Genomic DNA, 19,330 nt, shown 5'->3' with positions numbered 1-19,330 from the left:
ATATATATATATATATATATATATATATGTGTGTATGTGTATATATATATATATATATATATATATATATATATATATATAGTGTGTCTTTATTTTCATGACTATTTACATTGTAGATTGTCACTGAAGGCATCAAACCTATGAATGAACACATGTGGAGTTATGTACTTAACAAAAAAGGTGAAATAACTGAAACCGTGTTTTATATTCTAGTTTCTTCAAAATAGCCACCCTTTGCTCTGATTACTGCTTTGCACACTCTTGGCATTGTCTCCATGAGCTTCAAGAGGTAGTCACCTGAAATGGTTTTCACTTCACAGGTGTGCTTGAAGCTCATGGAGAGAATGCCAAGAGTGTGCAAAGGGTAGCTATTTTGAAGAAACTAGAATATAAAACATGTTTTCAGTTATTCCATCTTTTTTTGTTATTTACATAACTCCACATGTGTTCATTCATAGTTTTGATGGCTTCAGTGACAATCTACAATGTAAATAGTCATGAAAATAAAGATAACGCTTTAAAATGAGAAGGTGTGTCCAAACTTTTGACCTGTACTGCATGTATATTTTAAAGTACCCCCATTTGAGAAGAAGACATGTCTAAAGTATTGATATTTGTAAAAATCTTCCACTTTAATTCCACCTTTTTTCTCTTTGGCGTGTCAGGAACGGGATCTATCCTCTGACTGCGTTTGGAATTCCGTGCCCACAGCAGCCTCAACAGGAGACGGTGAAGTCACCCATTGTGCCCCCCTCTGTCAAAACCCCCACTCCAGAACCTGCAGAACTTGAGACCAGGAAGGTAAGGAAGAAGGTGGTGGAAGTTTCTGCTGACATGTCGCTGATCCTGTACCAACTGTCGGCAGGTCCTGCAGATGCAGTGCAACATTGAGCCAGTAGATGAAGGCGCCAAGCATCATGTGAGTCACCTCATATCTCTCATCATATTTCATCTCCAAAGCAATCATGGAACATATTTCCAATATATTTCCTGTCAGCTGACTTTGCTGTTGAAGCTTGAGGACAAACTGAACCGACACTTGAGCTGTGACCTGTTACCAAGTAAGTTGGACTCCAGACTGTGTCCCAGGACTTGTAGCGTTCTACGATGATAGCAATGTGTGCTTTGTCTCTAGATGAGAATGTGCAAGAGTTGGCTGTGGAGCTCGTTCAGCTCGGCTTCATCAGCGAGGTAAACTCAGAGTGGATGTGGCATGTATAAATCTGACCAAAAAGGGACTCAATTTGATTAAATCTGAATTTATTTTGGATCAAAACAAAACAGACAATAACATTTCAAATACCACAAACCATATTTTATGTTATAACATTTAATTTGGATTGAATTGATTTTATTTTAAACAATAATTAAAAAACAATTATTTCCCAAACACATTTGACATAATATGATTCATGTGAGGAGACAATATTTTAGTGTATTTTGTTAGTTTTTTCTTATAGCTCATGATGTCAAGTTCATGTTCTATTTATTTGGGAGGGAAAACAATAGTGTGTGCGTGCAATGTTACGATTGTATGAACCATCAGACTCTAGTCCTCCAAGCCACAAATCAAACATGATCTATAGTGGTCGGCGTATTAATCTAAATCACAGGTGTCAAACTCAAGGCCCGGGGGCCAGAACTGGCCCACGACATCATTTTAACTGGCCCGCAAACACCTGGAAATGGGTCAATAAAGTACTTCATGTTTTCTCACTAAATGTAATGGATTTTTTTTCATTTTGACAGAAAAAAATATGTACTGCTTGAAATTGCATGTCTTTTAAACTTTAATAGTATCCATTACTGCAACAAATGTCACGGTATATTATCATATTTTCCAAACATTTTTGTCTAAATAAAAAATAAATAAATACTTAACTTTACAGCAAACTACCCATCAAATTCATAAAAATGATAATACATTTTACGTTGTTCTTTACAGCATATAACTGTAAGTTGAAAAAAACCCAAAATTTGTTAAAACTCTGTTGACTGAGCTGCCAGTTTTTGACTGTAAAATCTAGGGTTGTTGTTTTTAACGGTGTACTTGTACTTTCAACGTTGTTTCTGTGTCGTAAAATACCAGTAACCAAAATTCAATAGTCAAATAAACGTCAGAACCCAACATTGATTAAACGTTGTCAAAAAGCATGTAGTTTCAACGTTGTTTTTGTGTCGTAAAATAACCAAAATTCTATAGTCAAATCAACTTCAGAACCCAACATTGATTAAACGTTGTCAAAAAGCATGTAGTTTCAACGTTGTTTTGTGTCGTAAAATAACCAAAAGTCTATAGTCAAATCAACGTCAGAACCCGACGTTGATTAAACGTTATCAAAAAGCATGTAGTTTCAATGTTGTTTTTGTGTCGTAAAATAACCAAAATTCTATAGTCGAATCAACGTCAGAACCCATCCATCCATCCATTCTCTACCGCTTGTCCCGTTCGGGATCGCGGGGGGGGGGGGGGGGGGTACTGGAGCCTATCTCAGCTGCATTCGGGCAGAAGGCGGGTACACCCTGGACAAGTTGCCACCTCATCACAGGGCCCAACATTGATTAAACGTTGTCAAAAAACATGTAGTTTCAACGTTGTTTTTGTGTCGTAAAATAACCTAAATTCAGGTGTATTACTGTAAATGGAAAGACGGTACATTTGTTTTTACGGTAGAAAAACCGGCATCTAAGTTGCCAAAATAAAAAAGGAACTTGTCCTGTTATTCCATTAACAACATAATGTTGTAAAAAAAACAATGTAAATGTAATAGTAAAATTCTGGCAACTAAGCTGCCAGCTTTTTCCGTAAACCCCCCTCCAAAAAAACAGTGCTACGGGGCGGTGTAGCTCGGTTGGTAGAGCGGCCGGGCCAGCAACTTGAGGGTTCCAGGTTCGATCCCCGCATCCGCCATCCTAGTTACTGCCGTTGTGTCCTTGGGCAAGACACTTTACCCACCTGCTCCCAGTGCCACCCACACTGGTTTAAATGTAACTTAGATATTGGGTTTCACTATGTAAAAGCGCTTTGAGTCACTAGAGAAAAGCGCTATATAAATATAATTCACTTCACTGTTTTTCCATTTACCCTAAAATGTTGTAAAAAAAGAAAATTCAAAAACACTATTTTACAGTTACACTTTGACTGTAAAATGGACAGTCTAATTAAAACAATATATATATTTAATAATGATCCAGAGGCAAATTCATACATTATTCCCTGTTACAAACGGCCCTCTGATGGCAGCCAAAACTGCCATGTGGTCCTCAATGAAAACCGCTTTGACATCCCTGATCTAAATAGAGATAATATTGATACCAAGGCGAGTACTGGTATCGGATTGATACTTAAGTTGCAGTTTCTCTGTTTTATACGTCCAGCAAATAAATTACTTGATCCCCCTCAGAGTTTATGCGCCTGTCAATGCAAACAGCGTTATTTTTCACAAATATGTTTTGTTTTTTTTGTTTTTTATTTATTTATTTATTTTATTTAATCAACATAGATAAAACACAAGATACACTTACAATTAGTGCACCGACCCAAACAACCTCCCTCCCCCATTCACACTCATCCACACCCACTCACACAAAAGGGGTTATTTCTTTCTGCTACCAATATTCTGGTTCCCACAACATAGACAACACATCTACAAGGAACACAGTCCCTGAAGCACACTTGATTGTATGTGCTGCTGGTCCACTAACATTTTCATTAATTACTATTTTTTTATGTAATTATTTTTATATTGTTTTACTTTCTTTTTTATCCAAGAAAATGTTTATTTATTTATCTTATTTTATTTATTTATTTTTAAAGGACCTTATCTTCACCAGACCAGGTTGTCAATGAAATTAGATTTGTTTAAAGGGTTTTTAAAACCAGGTCCAGTCCAGATAATGTCCAAGTCGGACTCAGCAACACACACCTTCATTCACGTATACTGAAAAAAATTAGGGAACACAACAGATTGCATATAATTTATAAACAAAATTACATTTTCAAAATAAGCATTTATGTACAGTCCAGATTATGTCCAGGTCACTCAAATTAGGGAACACAACAACAGATAGCATATAATCTATAAACATAATTACACTTTCAAAATAACCCTTTGAGGACTTACCATCTTTTTTTAATGTTTTTTGGCATCATTATCGTTTTCAACCATATAACTTTCTAAAGTTAAAAAATACAGAATAAATGTTTTAAAGAAAGTAATACTAAGTGAATATCTGTTTTTGGCCTTAAAAATAAACCTTTTACCGAGTACTATAATTAAATTGATTAAATCATGATTGTCAATGAACTCTCCTAAAATAACAGAAACCACATCAAGCTTCATAAACAAACTAATCCTTAAACACATTTTTTCAACTTCCACCCAAAACAAAGACACAATATGACAATACCAAAACAAATGCAGGGTGGATTCAGACTCCTGACAACAAAATAGGCAATCATCTGACTCTGTCATATTCCATAGTTTTAACATTTTACTCATGGGTAAGAAGTTATAAATAATTTTAATTTGAAAATAACGATTTTGCACATAGTAGTTTTATAGATTAGTTTGAATATGGCATCCCACGGCAACGGGCAGTCAAAAAAGTCCTTTTTATTACATTACTTTTTTTTTGTTAATTTGCAATAGTGACTACACAATTGTGTTTTTATAATCAATCAATCATCAATGTTTTTAATATAGCCCTTAATCGCAAGTGTCTCGGGCAAGGAAAAACTCCAAATATCCCAGCTGGGTAAAAAGAAGAAACTCCTGAAAAGTGACCGCAGATGTAGGGTCTCCCTTCTAGGGTGATTGGCTGTCTAGTGGGTGTGATCATTGAATTGATAAATAATGTGGGGAAGCCAACAGATAGTCAAAGTGGGATCTTCTACCGGGCTGAGCCAGGTCAGCTACACAGGGACGTCCACAGCTGGACATGGAAAAGTGATCCTACTCTAGTCCGCTGGTACCTCTCTAGAAATGATTTGTGGCCACCCGGTATCCTCCCCAGGCAGGAGAGGGGAGCACAGAGCAGCAGATCAGCTGGTCTAAAAATGGGTCTACTTAAAAAGTGAGTTTCAGGGCGGGACATAAAAGCTTCTACTCAGGTAGTATCTCAAATTATTGCTGGTAGAGCTACTGGGGCCAGAATAGAAAACTGAAAAAGGATAATTTGTATCCTATTATTACCATATTTTAACATTGTTTTAATTATAATAAATATTTTTATCTGCAGGACATATTTTTACTGTCTTCTCATAATTATAATCAAAAAACAAATTCACAAAATGGTTCAATGATTTTGGCGTTTTAAGTCAAAAAGTGTCAGTTTCGGCAATACTAGCCTTGTATTTAATTGGTATCTCATCCAGACCAAAATTCACAGTATCGCCCACCGCTAGTGCTCTAACAAAGTGGAAGAAGATACATAGCAACCAACCACTGTAGCAACCATGGGAAAAGCAGGCATTATAGAATAGACAGGAGAGGGAATGATGCTGATCTTGGGACTTTTTTTTTAAAAGAAAATTCCCAAACAAAAACTGTTTGGAGTCGTTGAGGTGACCTCTGACAGTGAAAAACCTAAAGTGGGAAAAATATCGTTTTTGGGAGAGGGATTAGAACAGTGGTTCTTAACCTGGGTTCGATGGAACCCTAGGGGTTCAGTGAGTCGGGCTCAAGGGTTCGGCGGAGGTCAAGACACACCCGACTCATCATGTTAATAAAAAGTTCTCCCTATCGGCGTATTACGGATACGGCAACAGCAGAAGTCAGACTGATTTGCAGGTGTGTAATTTGTTGTGAGTTTATGCACTGTGTTGGTTTTGTTCTTTGAACAAGGTGATGTTCATGCACGGTTCATTTTGTGCACCAGTAATAAAACATGGTAACACTTTAGTATGGGGAACATGTTCACCATTAATTAGTTGCTTATTAACATGCTAATTAGTAACTCATTGGCTCTTAACTAGTCATTATTAAGTACTTATTAATGCTTTAAATGGCATGGCTCTTAACTAGTCATTATTAAGTACTTATTAATGCTTTAAATGGCATGGCCTTATCATAACCCTAACCCTCTAATCCTAACCCTAACCAAATAACTCTAAATTAAGTCTTTTGTTACTTAGAATATGTTCCCCATACTAAAGTGTTACCAAAAAAAAAAAAAAAACATTTAATTTTTCACTAAAGAAGGGTTCGGTGAATGCGCATATGAAACTGGTGGGGTTTGCTACCTCCAACAAGGTTAAGAACCACTGGATTAGAAGTAGTTTAATTAAATACGAATAACTATTAAATAATTTCAAAACACTATTTACTAGAGATGTCCGATAATGGCTTTTTTTGCCGATATCTGATATTCCGATATTGTCCAACTCTCAATTACCGATTCCGATATCAACCGATACCGATATATACAGTTGTGGAATTAACACATTATTCTGCCTAATTTTGTTGTGATGCCCCGCTGGATGCATTAAAGGCCTACTGAAATGCGATTTTCTTATTTAAACGGGGATAGCAGGTCCATTCTATGTGTCATACTTGATCATTTCGCGATATTGCCATATTTTTGCTGAAAGGATTTAGTAGAGAACATCAACGATAAAGTTCTCAACTTTTGGTCGCTGATAAAAAAGCCTTGCCTGTACCGGAAGTAGCAGACGAGTAGCGTGACGTCACAGGTTGTGGAGCTCCTCACATCCGCACATTGTTTACAATCATGGCCACCAGCAGCGAGAGCGATTCGGACCGAGAAAGCGACGATTTCCCCATTAATTTGAGCGAGGATGAAAGATTCGTGGATGAGGAAAGTGAGAGTGAAGGACTAGAGGGCAGTGGGAGCGATTCAGATAGGGAAGATGCTGTGAGAGGCGGGTGGGACCTGATATTCAGCTGGGAATGACTAAAACAGTAAATAAACACAAGACATATATATACTCTATTAGGCACAACACAACCAGGCTTATATTTAATATGCCACAAATTAATCCCGCATAACAAACACCTCCCCCCTCCCGTTCATATAACCCGCCAATACAACTCAAACACCTGCACAACACACTCAATCCCACAGCCCAAAGTACCGTTCACCTCCCCAAAGTTCATACAGCACATATATTTCCCCAAATTCCCCAAAATTACGTACGTGACATGCACATAGCGGCACGCACGTACGGGCAAGCGATCAAATGTTTGAAAGCCGCAGCTGCATGCGTACTCACGGTACCGTGTCTGCATATCCAACTCAAAGTCCTCCTGGTAAGAGTCTCTGTTGTCCCAGTTCTCCACAGGCCAATGGTAAAGCTTGACTGTCATCTTTCGGGAATGTAAACAATGAAACACCGGCTGTGTTTGTGTTGCTGCAAACGGCCGCAATACACCGCTTCCCACCTACAGCTTTCTTCTTTGCTGTCTCCATTGTTCATTGAACAAATTGCAAAAGATTCACCAACACAGATGTCCAGAATACTGTGGAATTTTGCGATGAAAACAGACGACTTACAGTGTTTCCCACAGGACAGGCATCTACCGTATTTTCCGCACCATAAGGCGCCCTGGGTTAAAAGCCGCGCCTTCAATGAACGGCATATTTCAAAACTTTGTCCACCAATAAGCCGCCCCATGTTGTAAGCCGCATCTAACTGCGCTAAAGGAATGTCAAAAAAACAGTCAGATAGGTCAGTCAAACTTTAATAATATATTAAAAACCAGCGTTCTAACAACTCTGTTCACTCCCAAAATGTACGCAAATGTGCAATCACAAACATACGTATATCAACATGGACAGAGCTGCGTGAAAAAAGCCACCCGGCCTCTTCGCGTAAACTTAAACTTACCTTAACCACTCGCTCATCTTTTCTTCATCCATCCCTTCGAGTTAGCTTTTATGATGACGCCGGCTGGAAAGGTCTCTTTTGGCAAGGTCTTCCTTTTGAATATCACCACGGGTGGAAGTTTCATTAGCATGGCAAGCTAGAACCACAGTGAAGGATGACTTCTCATTCCCTGTGGTGCGAATATTCACCGTACGTGCTCCCGTTCCACAGTGCGGTTCACAGGAATATCAGTTGCTGTGAAATACGGTAGTAATCCGTGTGCGGATGGAGAGATTGCGTCTTTTCATGAACCGGATCCTTTTCGCTTAGTAGGAGCCATTTTGTGGTCTTTACAGATGTAAACAGGAAATGAAACGTACGGTGATATCCGCGCGTTTTTTTCTTCTTCCGGGGGCGGGTGGTTGCTTACAGTAGAAGAAGAAGCGCTTCCTGTTCTATGGGGGCGGGTGCTTACCTTGGCGGTTGCTTGCGTAGAAGAAGAAGCGCTTCCTGTTCTACCGGGAAAAAAGATGGCGGCTGTTTACCTAAGTTGCGAGATCGAAACTTTATGAAAATGAATCTTAATATTTATCCATATATAAAGCGCACCGGGTTAAAAGCCGCACTGTCAGCTTTTGAGTAAATTTGTGGTTTTTAGGTGCGGCTAATGGTGCGGAAAATACGGTATTTGTGGTGGTGTGGTCGGGGGGTGGCGGCGGCACCGCCGATGACCAAGAAGAACGCGGAGTTGGAATATAATTACAACATTTTATGTACATATTTATATACAGATTTGAACAATTAGTGATTCACTGAAATATATTTATTAATTGTGGTTCTTACAAAAAATATGTCTTATAAAATATAAAAGCTAAAATGCCCCTTTAATTAGTGAATACTAAATAATTTAACTTTAGCCTACTACTACAACCATATTATTTACCAGCAACATGAAGTGAAACAGAGGCAGAGGTGTCCTGCCACAGTCAGTCAACCTCCTCCTCCTCCTCCTGCTGCTGCTGAACAGGTCGTACCTGTGGTCCGGACTGTAGGCCTACCTCCTCTCCAAGTCCAGCCCTTTTCGGCCGTTGAAAATATTTTTCTATACTCATCTGTGTGAAGGAGTGAACATCCAACATTAGAATTTATTACTAACGAGCAGAACCGCTCTATGTACAGTGCCGTCTAACCTTAAGCGGCAGCAGCTCAACACATGCAGGGTTCAACGTTAAGGTTTTTTTCTACTTGCCCGACTTCTCAAATCTACTTGCCCCAATATTTTTACTTGTCCTGCCTAGGTTTTTTTCTGGCTGTGTAGTGCTCATGGCTTATATCTTACTAAAATTCTTCCCGTTGACTATTTACAACACTACACAGTATTTATTATTATTATTATTATTATTATTATTATTATTATCTATAATTACATTTAAATGGCATTGCATACATGTCAAATTAAATGCTATTTCACATTATTTGACCAGTAGCAGTTACACCCATCTGAACAGGTCAGCCACCTGTTTAAAGCCCGATCACAGTTGAAATCTTGAAATGAAGGGCCTTTAATGGCCAAAACATTAACCTGGACAACATTTTAACAGCTGGTTGGCTCAGATTTTATTCTTTTCATTGCATTCACATGCTGCAGTGGACAATTTAGCTTAAGTCCATGTGTGTTTATTGACAACAGGGCTATAACCTGGACACGTTAGCTCGTCGGTGAAACGCTCGGTGAAATCGTGGATTAACGTTAAATATATGACGAGCCGCGAGCGATGCAGCTATAACCTATCTACCTATAACACCTGTAAAAATGAAGCAATGCTACCACGCTAGCAAGCGTTAGCTAGCCGGCTATGAGCCACCAAGCTGCTAACTATCGCCAAAAGGCACCATTTAAGTTTTTTTCCCCATGGCATCCTATATCAAGGCTTTCAGCAGCTTTTGGACGTTTGAGGTAGAAACGTAGGAAGCGCCATCATTATGAAAAGTAGCCGGCGAGTATTTTGATCCCGTCCGTCCATCCGTCCCTCGTCTTCTTCTTCTTCTTCTTCTGTGCTATTGGCGGAGTTACAATGCATAGTAGGCTACCGCCACCTACTGCACCGGAGGTGTAACTACAAGCAACATTCACAGACAGTCCCATTGCTTTTATGAGCGGTCGAGCGAGTCAAAAGCCGAAAAATCCATTTGTGGCGGACGTAATTCTTTCGTGGCGGGCCGCAACAAATAAATTAATGTGTGGGAAACACTGACTTAGTAGCTGGCCACCATGCTGTCCCAAAATGTCCTCTACAACCCGTGACGTCACGTGATGACGTCATCATCATACCGAGACGTTTTCAGCAGGATATTTCAGCGCGAAATTTTAAATTGCACTTTAGTAAGCTAACCCGGCCGTATTGGCATGTGTTGCAATGTTAAGATTTCATCATTGATGTATAAACTATCAGACTGCGTGGTCGGTAGTAGTGGGTTTCAGTAGGCCTTTAAATGATGTAACAAGGTTTTCCAAAATAAATCAACTCAAGTTATGGAAAAAAAATGCCAACATGGCACTGCCATATTTATTATTGAAGTCACAAAGTGCATTATTTTTTTTAACATGCCTCAAAACAGCAGCTTAGAATTTGGGACTCTCCCTGAGAGAGCATGAGGCGGTTGAGGTGGGGGGGGGCCTATATAGGAAATTTCGTTCTTTTCTGTGCTGTAAAGTTCAAATTTGAATGACAATAAAAAGGAAGTCTAAGTCTAATATTGTAGCGTCCCGGAAGAGTTAGTGCTGCAAGGGGTTCTGGGTATTTGTTCTGTTGTGTTTATGTTGTGTTACGGTGCGGATGTTCTCCCGAAATGTGTTTGTCATTCTTGTTTGGTGTGGGTTCACAGTGTGGCGCATATTTGTAACAGTGTTAAAGTTGTTTGTACGGCCACCCTCAGTCTGACTTTGCATTCACTTGTGTGTGTGTGAAAAGCCGTAGATATTATGTCACTGGGCCGGCACGCAAAGGAAGTGCCTTTAAGGTTTGTTGGCGCTCTGTACTTCTCCCTACGTCCGTGTACACAGCGGCGTTTTAAAAAGTCATACATTTTACTTTTTGAAACCGATACCGATCATTTCCGATATTACATTTTAAAGCATTTATCGGCACACATCGGACTTCTCTACTATTTACAAATACATAAGATTCCTGCCCAGTTCTATGAGGAAAAGTGTTGGTGTAATTGAAGCTGATGTCTCCATGTCCTCCCCAGGGGGATCAGCCCCGACTCGCATCCGTTCTCGAAGAGGCCTTTTCCAAGTTCTACAGCCGCAACGGTTCTCTCAACCCCGTCACCGTTTCCTCATAGCTAAGGACCGGCAGCGGGCCCTCCTTCAGACACGGCCCGCCTCTACTGCCTCTAGTGGACGGACAAAAGACTGCAGTTTTGGTATGTTGTGGTGGGTGGGACAAAGCTGCCACTAAGTGGTTTCTCTTTTATGTCATCAAAGTCCAGTTCAGCTATCTGCTTCTCCTCTGAGAGAAAAGCCTCGTCGTGGAAGGAAAACTTACTCTATGGCTTACTTCTCTCACTTGTAAAGTCTTGAAATGTTTAAGGAGAAAGGCCGCAAGAGCGTATTTTCCTTAAGTCAGTATTAAAAGTGTATTTTTAACATTTTTACTTGTTTAAATAGATGTCGTTTTCTTTCCTCCCGTTCTGCAAACTGAAGTGTTGTAAAGTCTGCTGCTTGAAGTTGTCATGCTGGCTTCTAGATCAAATTATTTATTTGTCTTTAAGTGAAATTCTCTTACTGAATGTAGGCTCCTCCCCCAAAACGTTGACTTTGCTGTTACTTTCTACCACCAACTTTGACATGACTGTGAAATGTGTGAAATAGAGGCTGCTTTACATCAATGTGAACATGATTCTTTTTTTTTCTTATTCTGCCTAGTTTACTACACAGTTACTTCAGCAGTGATGACACGGAGACATTCATTGGTTACTTTGCACTACTGTAAAATTATTACATTTGCAAATGGCCTTCATTAAGAAATCAGGGTTTGTATATAATCCATATTCTTGTGTGCTGGCATCATTTAGTCTTCATTAAGACTGCTTGACAAACACACCTTTTCACCTTTCTTTTTACCCCACTTCCTGAGCATTAAAAAAATCACTATCAGTATTTATGGTCTTTGTGCATTTTTAATGTTGATTTGCAAAGCAGCGAAAACGCATTTTAAAATCCACTAAGCTATTTTTTAAATAGGAATTACAAGTATTTGATCCCCTTTGATATATAATAACCTAGTTATTTATCGCAGGCCACATGTTTGGAGCCAAACTGTGGTGGTAAATGAAGTCAGTGTTGCCAGATGGAAAATGACAAACTATAGTACCAGACGCTTAAATTAATGCTATATTGGGAATTATTGTCTGTTCGACGGGGTTAGGGACCAACTGCTACAGTATACAAAACCCGAAAATGGCAGAAAATGCTTTTTTTGGGAAAACTTTTTTTCGCTAAAATGTCGTAAGGGGGGACCCTTACAAAAATTTTTAAAAAACAGACTAGCTTCAGCAGCACAATTCTGGTGCTGTAGTTGTATAAAATGTCTCAAACCGTCATCAGGAGTCCCGACAAAACCCGAAAATGGAAGAAAATACATATTTTACGAGAAAAAATATATTTTGCTAAAATGTCGTAAAAAAATTCAAAAAAACGGACTTGCTTCAGCAGCACAATTCTGGTGCTGTAGTTGTAGGAGATGTCTCAAAACGTCATCAGGAGTCCCGAGAAAACCCGAAAATGGCAGAGATTTTTTTTGGGGAGAAAACTTTTTTTCCCTAAAATGTCGTAAGGGGGCCCTTACAAAAAAATTCAAAAAAACGGACTTGCGGAGGAGATGTCTCAAAACGTCATCAGGAGTCCCGACAAAACCCAAAAATGGCAGATAATGCTTTTTTTGGGAAAACCTTTTTTCGCTAAAATGTCTTACATTTTAAATTAAATAAAAAAATTAGAAGAAAAAACGGACTTGCTTCAGCAGCACAATTCTGGTGCTGTAGTTGTAGTAGATGTCTCAAAACGTCATCAGGAGTCCCGCCAAAACCCGAAAATGGCAGAAAATGCTTATATGGGGGGGGGAATTTCGCAAAAATTTTTTCCCTAAAAACGGACTTGCTTCAGCAGCCCAATTCTGGTGCTGTAGTTGTAGGAGATGTCTCAAAACGTCATCAGGAGTCTCGACAAAACCCAAAAATGGCAGAAAATGCTTTTTTTTTTGGGCAAACTTTTTCGCAACATTTTTTTTTTTTTTTAAACGGACTTGCTTAAGCAGCGCATTTCTGGTGCTGTAGTTGTAGGAGATGTCTCAAAACGTCATCAGGAGTCCCGACAAAACCCGAAATGGAAGAAAATACATATTTTACGAAAAAAATATATTTTGCTAAAATGTCGTAAAAAAATTCAAAAAAACGGACTTGCTTCAGCAGCACAATTCTGGTGCTGTAGTTGTAGGAGATGTCTCAAAACGTCATCAGGAGTCCCGACAAAACCCGAAAATGGAAGAAAATACATATTTTACGAAAAATATATATTTTGCTAAAATGTCGTAAAAAAATTCGAAAAAACGGACTTGCTTCAGCAGCACAATTCTGGTGCTGTAGTTGTAGGAGATGTCTCAAAACGTCATCAGGAGTCCCAACAAAACCCGAAAATGGCAGAAAATGCATTTTTTTGGAAAACTTTTTTTCCCTAAAATGTCGTAAGGGGGGACCTTACAAAAAATTCAAAAAAACAGACTTGCTTCAGCAGCACAATTCTGGTGCTGTAGTTGTAGGAGATGTCTCAAAACGTCACCAGGAGTCCCGACAAAAAACTTTTTTTTCGCAAAAATTTACGACATTTTAGCGAAAAATTTAATTAAATCAAAAGAAAAAACGGACTTGCTTCAGGAGCACATTTCTGGTGCTGTAGTTGTAGTAGATGTCTCAAAACGTCATCAGGAGTCCCGCCAAAACCCGAAAATGGCAGAAAATGCTTATATTGGGGGAAAAAATTTTGCAAAATTTTTTTCCCTAAAAATGGACTTGCTTCAGCAGCACAATTCTGGTGCTGTAGTTGTAGGAGATGTCTCAAAACGTCATCAGGAGTCCCGACAAAACCCGAAAATGGCAGAAAATGCATTTTTTTTGGAAAACTTTTTTTCGCTAAAATGTCGTAAGGGGGACCTTACAAAAAATTCAAAAAAACAGACTTGCTTCAGCAGCACAATTCTGGTGCTGTAGTTGTAGGAGATGTCTCAAAACGTCACCAGGAGTCCCGACAAAAAACTTTTTTTCGCAAAAATTTACGACATTTTAGCGAAAAATTTAATTAAATCAAAAGAAAAAACGGACTTGCTTCAGGAGCACATTTCTGGTGCTGTAGTTGTAGTAGATGTCTCAAAACGTCATCAGGAGTCCCGCCAAAACCCGAAAATGGCAGAAAATGCTTATATTGGGGGAAAAAATTTTGCAAAATTTTTTTCCCTAAAAACGGACTTGCTTCAGCAGCACAATTCTGGTGCTGTAGTTGTAGGAGATGTCTCAAAACGTCATCAGGAGTCCCGACAAAACCCGAAAATGGCAGAAAATGCATTTTTTTTGGAAAACTTTTTTTCGCTAAAATGTCGTAAGGGGGGACCTTACAAAAAATTCAAAAAAACGGACTTGCTTCAGCAGCACAATTCTGGTGCTGTAGTTGTAGGAGATGTCTCAAAACATCATCAGGAGTCCCGACAAAACCCAAAAATGGCAGAAAATTTTTTGTTTGGGAAAACTTTTTTCGCTAAAATGTCGTAAGGGGGGACCTTACAAAAAATTCAAAAAAACGTACTTGCTTCAGCAGCACAATTCTGGTGCTGTAGCTGTAGGAGATGTCTCAAAACGTCATCAGGAGTCTCGACAAAACCCGAAAATGGAAGAAAATACATATTTTACGAAAAAAAAATATTTTGCTAAAATGTCGTAAAAAATTTTTTAAAAACCGACTTGCTTCAGCAGCACATTTCTGGTGCTGTAGTTGTATAAAATGTCTCAAAACGTCATCAGGAGTCCCAACAAAACCCGAAAATGGCAGAAAATGCATTTTTTTGGAAAACTTTTTTTCGCTAAAATGTCGTAAGGGGGGACCTTACAAAAAATTCAAAAAAACGAACTTGCTTCAGCAGCACAATTCTGGTGCTGTAGTTGTAGGAGATGTCTCAAAACGTCATCAGGAGTCCCGGCAAAACCCGAAAATGGCAGAAAATGCTTTTTTTAGGAAAACTTTTTCGCAATTTTTTTTTTTTTTTAAAACGGACTTGCTTCAGCAGCACAATTCTGGTGCTGTAGTTGTAGGAGATGTCTCAAAACGTCATCAGGAGTCCCGACAAAACCCGAAAATGGAAGAAAATACATATTTTACGAAAAAAAATATTTTGCTCAAATGTCGTAAAAAAAATTTAAAAAACCGACTTGCTTCAGCAGCACATTTCTGGTGCTGTAGTTGTATAAAATGTCTCAAAACGTCATCAGGAGTCCCAACAAAACCCGAAAATGGCAGAAAATGCATTTTTTTGGAAAACTTTTTTTCACTAAAATGTCGTAAGGGGGGACCTTACAAAAAATTCAAAAAAACGAACTTGCTTCAGCAGCACAATTCTGGTGCTGTAGTTGTAGGAGATGTCTCAAAACGTCACCAGGAGTCCCGACAAAAAACTTTTTTTCGCAAAAATTTACGACATTTTAGCGAAAAATTTAATTAAATCAAAAGAAAAAACGGACTTGCTTCAGGAGCACATTTCTGGTGCTGTAGTTGTAGTAGATGTCTCAAAACGTCATCAGGAGTCCCGCCAAAACCCGAAAATGGCAGAAAATGCTTATATTGGGGGAAAAAATTTTGCACAATTTTTTTCCCTAAAAACGGACTTGCTTCAGCAGCACAATTCTGGTGCTGTAGTTGTAGGAGATGTCTCAAAACGTCATCAGGAGTCCCGACAAAACCCGAAAATGGCAGAAAATGCATTTTTTTTGGAAAACTTTTTTTCGCTAAAATGTCGTAAGGGGGGACCTTACAAAAAATTCAAAAAAACGGACTTGCTTCAGCAGCACAATTCTGGTGCTGTAGTTGTAGGAGATGTCTCAAAACATCATCAGGAGTCCCGACAAAACCCAAAAATGGCAGAAAATTTTTTGTTTGGGAAAACTTTTTTCGCTAAAATGTCGTAAGGGGGGACCTTACAAAAAATTCAAAAAAACGTACTTGCTTCAGCAGCACAATTCTGGTGCTGTAGCTGTAGGAGATGTCTCAAAACGTCATCAGGAGTCCCGACAAAACCCGAAAATGGAAGAAAATACATATTTTACGAAAAAAAAATATTTTGCTAAAATGTCGTAAAAAATTTTTTAAAAACCGACTTGCTTCAGCAGCACATTTCTGGTGCTGTAGTTGTATAAAATGTCTCAAAACGTCATCAGGAGTCCCAACAAAACCCGAAAATGGCAGAAAATGCATTTTTTTGGAAAACTTTTTTTCGCTAAAATGTCGTAAGGGGGGACCTTACAAAAAATTCAAAAAAACGAACTTGCTTCAGCAGCACAATTCTGGTGCTGTAGTTGTAGGAGATGTCTCAAAACGTCATCAGGAGTCCCGGCAAAACCCGAAAATGGCAGAAAATGCTTTTTTTAGGAAAACTTTTTCGCAATTTTTTTTTTTTTTTAAAACAGACTTGCTTCAGCAGCACAATTCTGGTGCTGTAGTTGTAGGAGATGTCTCAAAACGTCATCAGGAGTCCCGACAAAACCCGAAAATGGAAGAAAATACATATTTTACGAAAAAAAATATTTTGCTCAAATGTCGTAAAAAAAATTTAAAAAACCGACTTGCTTCAGCAGCACATTTCTGGTGCTGTAGTTGTATAAAATGTCTCAAAACGTCATCAGGAGTCCCAACAAAACCCGAAAATGGCAGAAAATGCATTTTTTTGGAAAACTTTTTTTCACTAAAATGTCGTAAGGGGGGACCTTACAAAAAATTCAAAAAAACGAACTTGCTTCAGCAGCACAATTCTGGTGCTGTAGTTGTAGGAGATGTCTCAAAACGTCACCAGGAGTCCCGACAAAACCCGAAAATGGCAGAAAATGCTTTTTTTAGGAAAACTTTTTCGCAAATTATTTTTTTTTTTTAAACGGACTTGCTTCAGCAGCACAATTCTGGTGCTGTAGTTGTAGGAGATGTCTCAAAACGTCATCAGGAGTCCCGACAAAACCCGAAAATGGCACAAAATGCAATTTTTTGGAAAACTTTTTTTCCTTACAAAAAAGTCAAAAAAACGGGCTTGCTTCAGCAGCACAATTCTGGTGCTGTTGTGTGAAAGTTGGTTATTAATAATTGTACAGTTGATGTTCTGGTCACCAGTGAGAGTTGCAGTGATTGCATCCTGCCAGCAGAGGGCGCCCTCACCTCCAACCAGCATCAACTGAAGGACTGCAATTGGATGATTTGGTACATTGTGTTTACATTGCACTGTAAGGGACAAGATATTGACTGTTGCATGAGGACACCACGACATTTAGAAAGCTTCCAAAAAATGTAATTGGTAGAAAAGTGGAGTTGAAACAAGATGAAAGCTGACATAACAAAACAAAAAAAGGCAGAAAATGGGTTCCCAAGTACAAGTGGCAATTACATGGAAGGTCTATTTGTACCAAGCAATAAGCGGCTGAACAAGTCCATTCTTTTTCTTTTCTTCATTTTTTTTTTTTTTTTTTTTGCCAAACGGCAGATGGATAATTCTGGAAACCATCTCGATGCTGTGCAGAACACACATTTTTTCTAGTTTATCCACATTATAATGCAAATTTGGTTAAAAGCTATAAGTAAACATCTCCTGGCATCTATCGCTCTTACACTAACAATGTTGTTTAACAAATTCTTGCCTAATTGCAATTTGTCACGTTAATTAAATACAAACCCCGTTTCCATATGAGTTGGGCAATTGTGTTAGATGTAAATATAAACGGAATACAATGATTTGAAAATCATTTTCAACCCATATTCAGTTGAATATGCTACAAAGACAACATATTTGATGTTCAAACTGATAAACTTTTTTTTTTTTTGCAAATAATCATTAACTTTAGAATTTGATGCCAGCAACACGTGACAAAGAAGTTGGGAAAGGTGGCAATAAATACTGATAAAGTTGAGAAATGCTCATCAAACACTTATTTGGAACATCCCACAGGTGAGCAGGCTAATTGGGAACAGGTGGGTGCCATGATTGGGTATAAAAACAGCTTCCCAAAAAATGCTCAGTCTTTCACAAGAAAGGATGGGGCGAGGTACACCCCTTTGTCCACAACTGCGTGAGCAAATAGTCAAACAGTTTAAGAACAACGTTTCTCAAAGTGTAATTGCAAGAAATTTAGGGATTTCAACATCTACGGTCCATAATATCATCAAAAGGTTCAGAGAATCTGGAGAAATCACTCCCCGTAAGCGACATGGCCGGAAACCAACATTGAATGACCGTGACCTTCGATCCCTCAGATGGCACTGTATCAAAAACCGACATCAATCTCTAAAGGATATCACCACATGGGCTCAGGAACACTTCAGAAAACCACTGTCACTAAATACAGTTTGTCGCTACATCTGTAAGTGCAAGTTAAAGCTCTACTATGCAAAGCGAAAGCCATTTATCAACAACACCCAGAAACGCCGCCGGCTTCTCTGGGTCCGAGATCATCTAAGATGGACTGATGCAAAGTGGAAAAGTGTTCTGTGGTCTGACGAGTCCACATTTCAAATTGTTTTTGGAAATATTCGACATTGTGTCATCCGGACCAAAAAGGGAGCGAACCATCCAGACTGAAAAGCCAGTATCTGTGATGGTATGGGGGTGCATTAGTGCCCAAGACATGGGTAACTTACACATCTGTGAAGGCACCATTAATGCTGAAAGGTACATACAGCTTTTGGAACAACATATGCTGCCATCTAAGCGCCGTCTTTTTCATGGACGCCCCTGCTTATTTCAGCAAGACAATGCCAAGCCACATTCAGCACGTGTTACAACAGCCTGACTTCGTAAAAAAAGAGTGCGGGTACTTTCCTGGTCCGCCTGCAGTCCAGACCTGTCTCCCATCGAAAATGTGTGGCGCGTTATGAAGCGTAAAATACGACAGCGGAGACCCCGGACTGTTGAACGACTGAAGTTCTACATAAAACAAGAATGGGAAATAATTCCACTTTCAAAGCTTCAACAATTAGTTTCCTCAGTTCACAATCGTTTATTGAGTGTTGTTAAACGAAAAGGTGATGTAACACAGTGGTGAACATGCCCTTTCCCAACTACTTTGGCACGTCTTGCAGCCATAAAATTCTAAGTTAATTATTATTTGCAAAAAAAAATAAAGTTTATGAGTTTGAACATCAAATATTTTGTCTTTGTAGTGCATTCAATTGAATATGGGTTGAAAAGGATTTGCAAATCA

General features: G+C 38.8%; 1 protein-coding gene across 1 annotated transcript in view; it reads left to right on the top strand.

The window, feature by feature from the left end:
- The window catches only part of nrbp1 (nuclear receptor binding protein 1), a 34,487-nt gene extending 22,759 nt beyond the window's left edge, over positions 1-11,728 (top strand). Inside the window, exons 14-18 of the mRNA XM_061987384.2 lie at positions 666-801; positions 866-919; positions 998-1,061; positions 1,136-1,191; positions 11,081-11,728. Of these exons, the coding sequence (XP_061843368.1) occupies positions 666-801; positions 866-919; positions 998-1,061; positions 1,136-1,191; positions 11,081-11,176 (406 nt within the window). The 3' untranslated portion in view covers positions 11,177-11,728. The remainder of the gene's footprint in view (positions 1-665; positions 802-865; positions 920-997; positions 1,062-1,135; positions 1,192-11,080) is intronic.
- The last annotated feature ends 7,602 nt before the right edge of the window (positions 11,729-19,330 follow it).

Source organism: Nerophis lumbriciformis, linkage group LG26 (genome assembly GCF_033978685.3).
Source record: "Nerophis lumbriciformis linkage group LG26, RoL_Nlum_v2.1, whole genome shotgun sequence".
Taxonomy (NCBI): domain Eukaryota; kingdom Metazoa; phylum Chordata; class Actinopteri; order Syngnathiformes; family Syngnathidae; genus Nerophis; species Nerophis lumbriciformis.
Note: the sequence above shows the minus strand (reverse complement) of the source record. Positions and strands in the feature narration are given on the sequence as shown.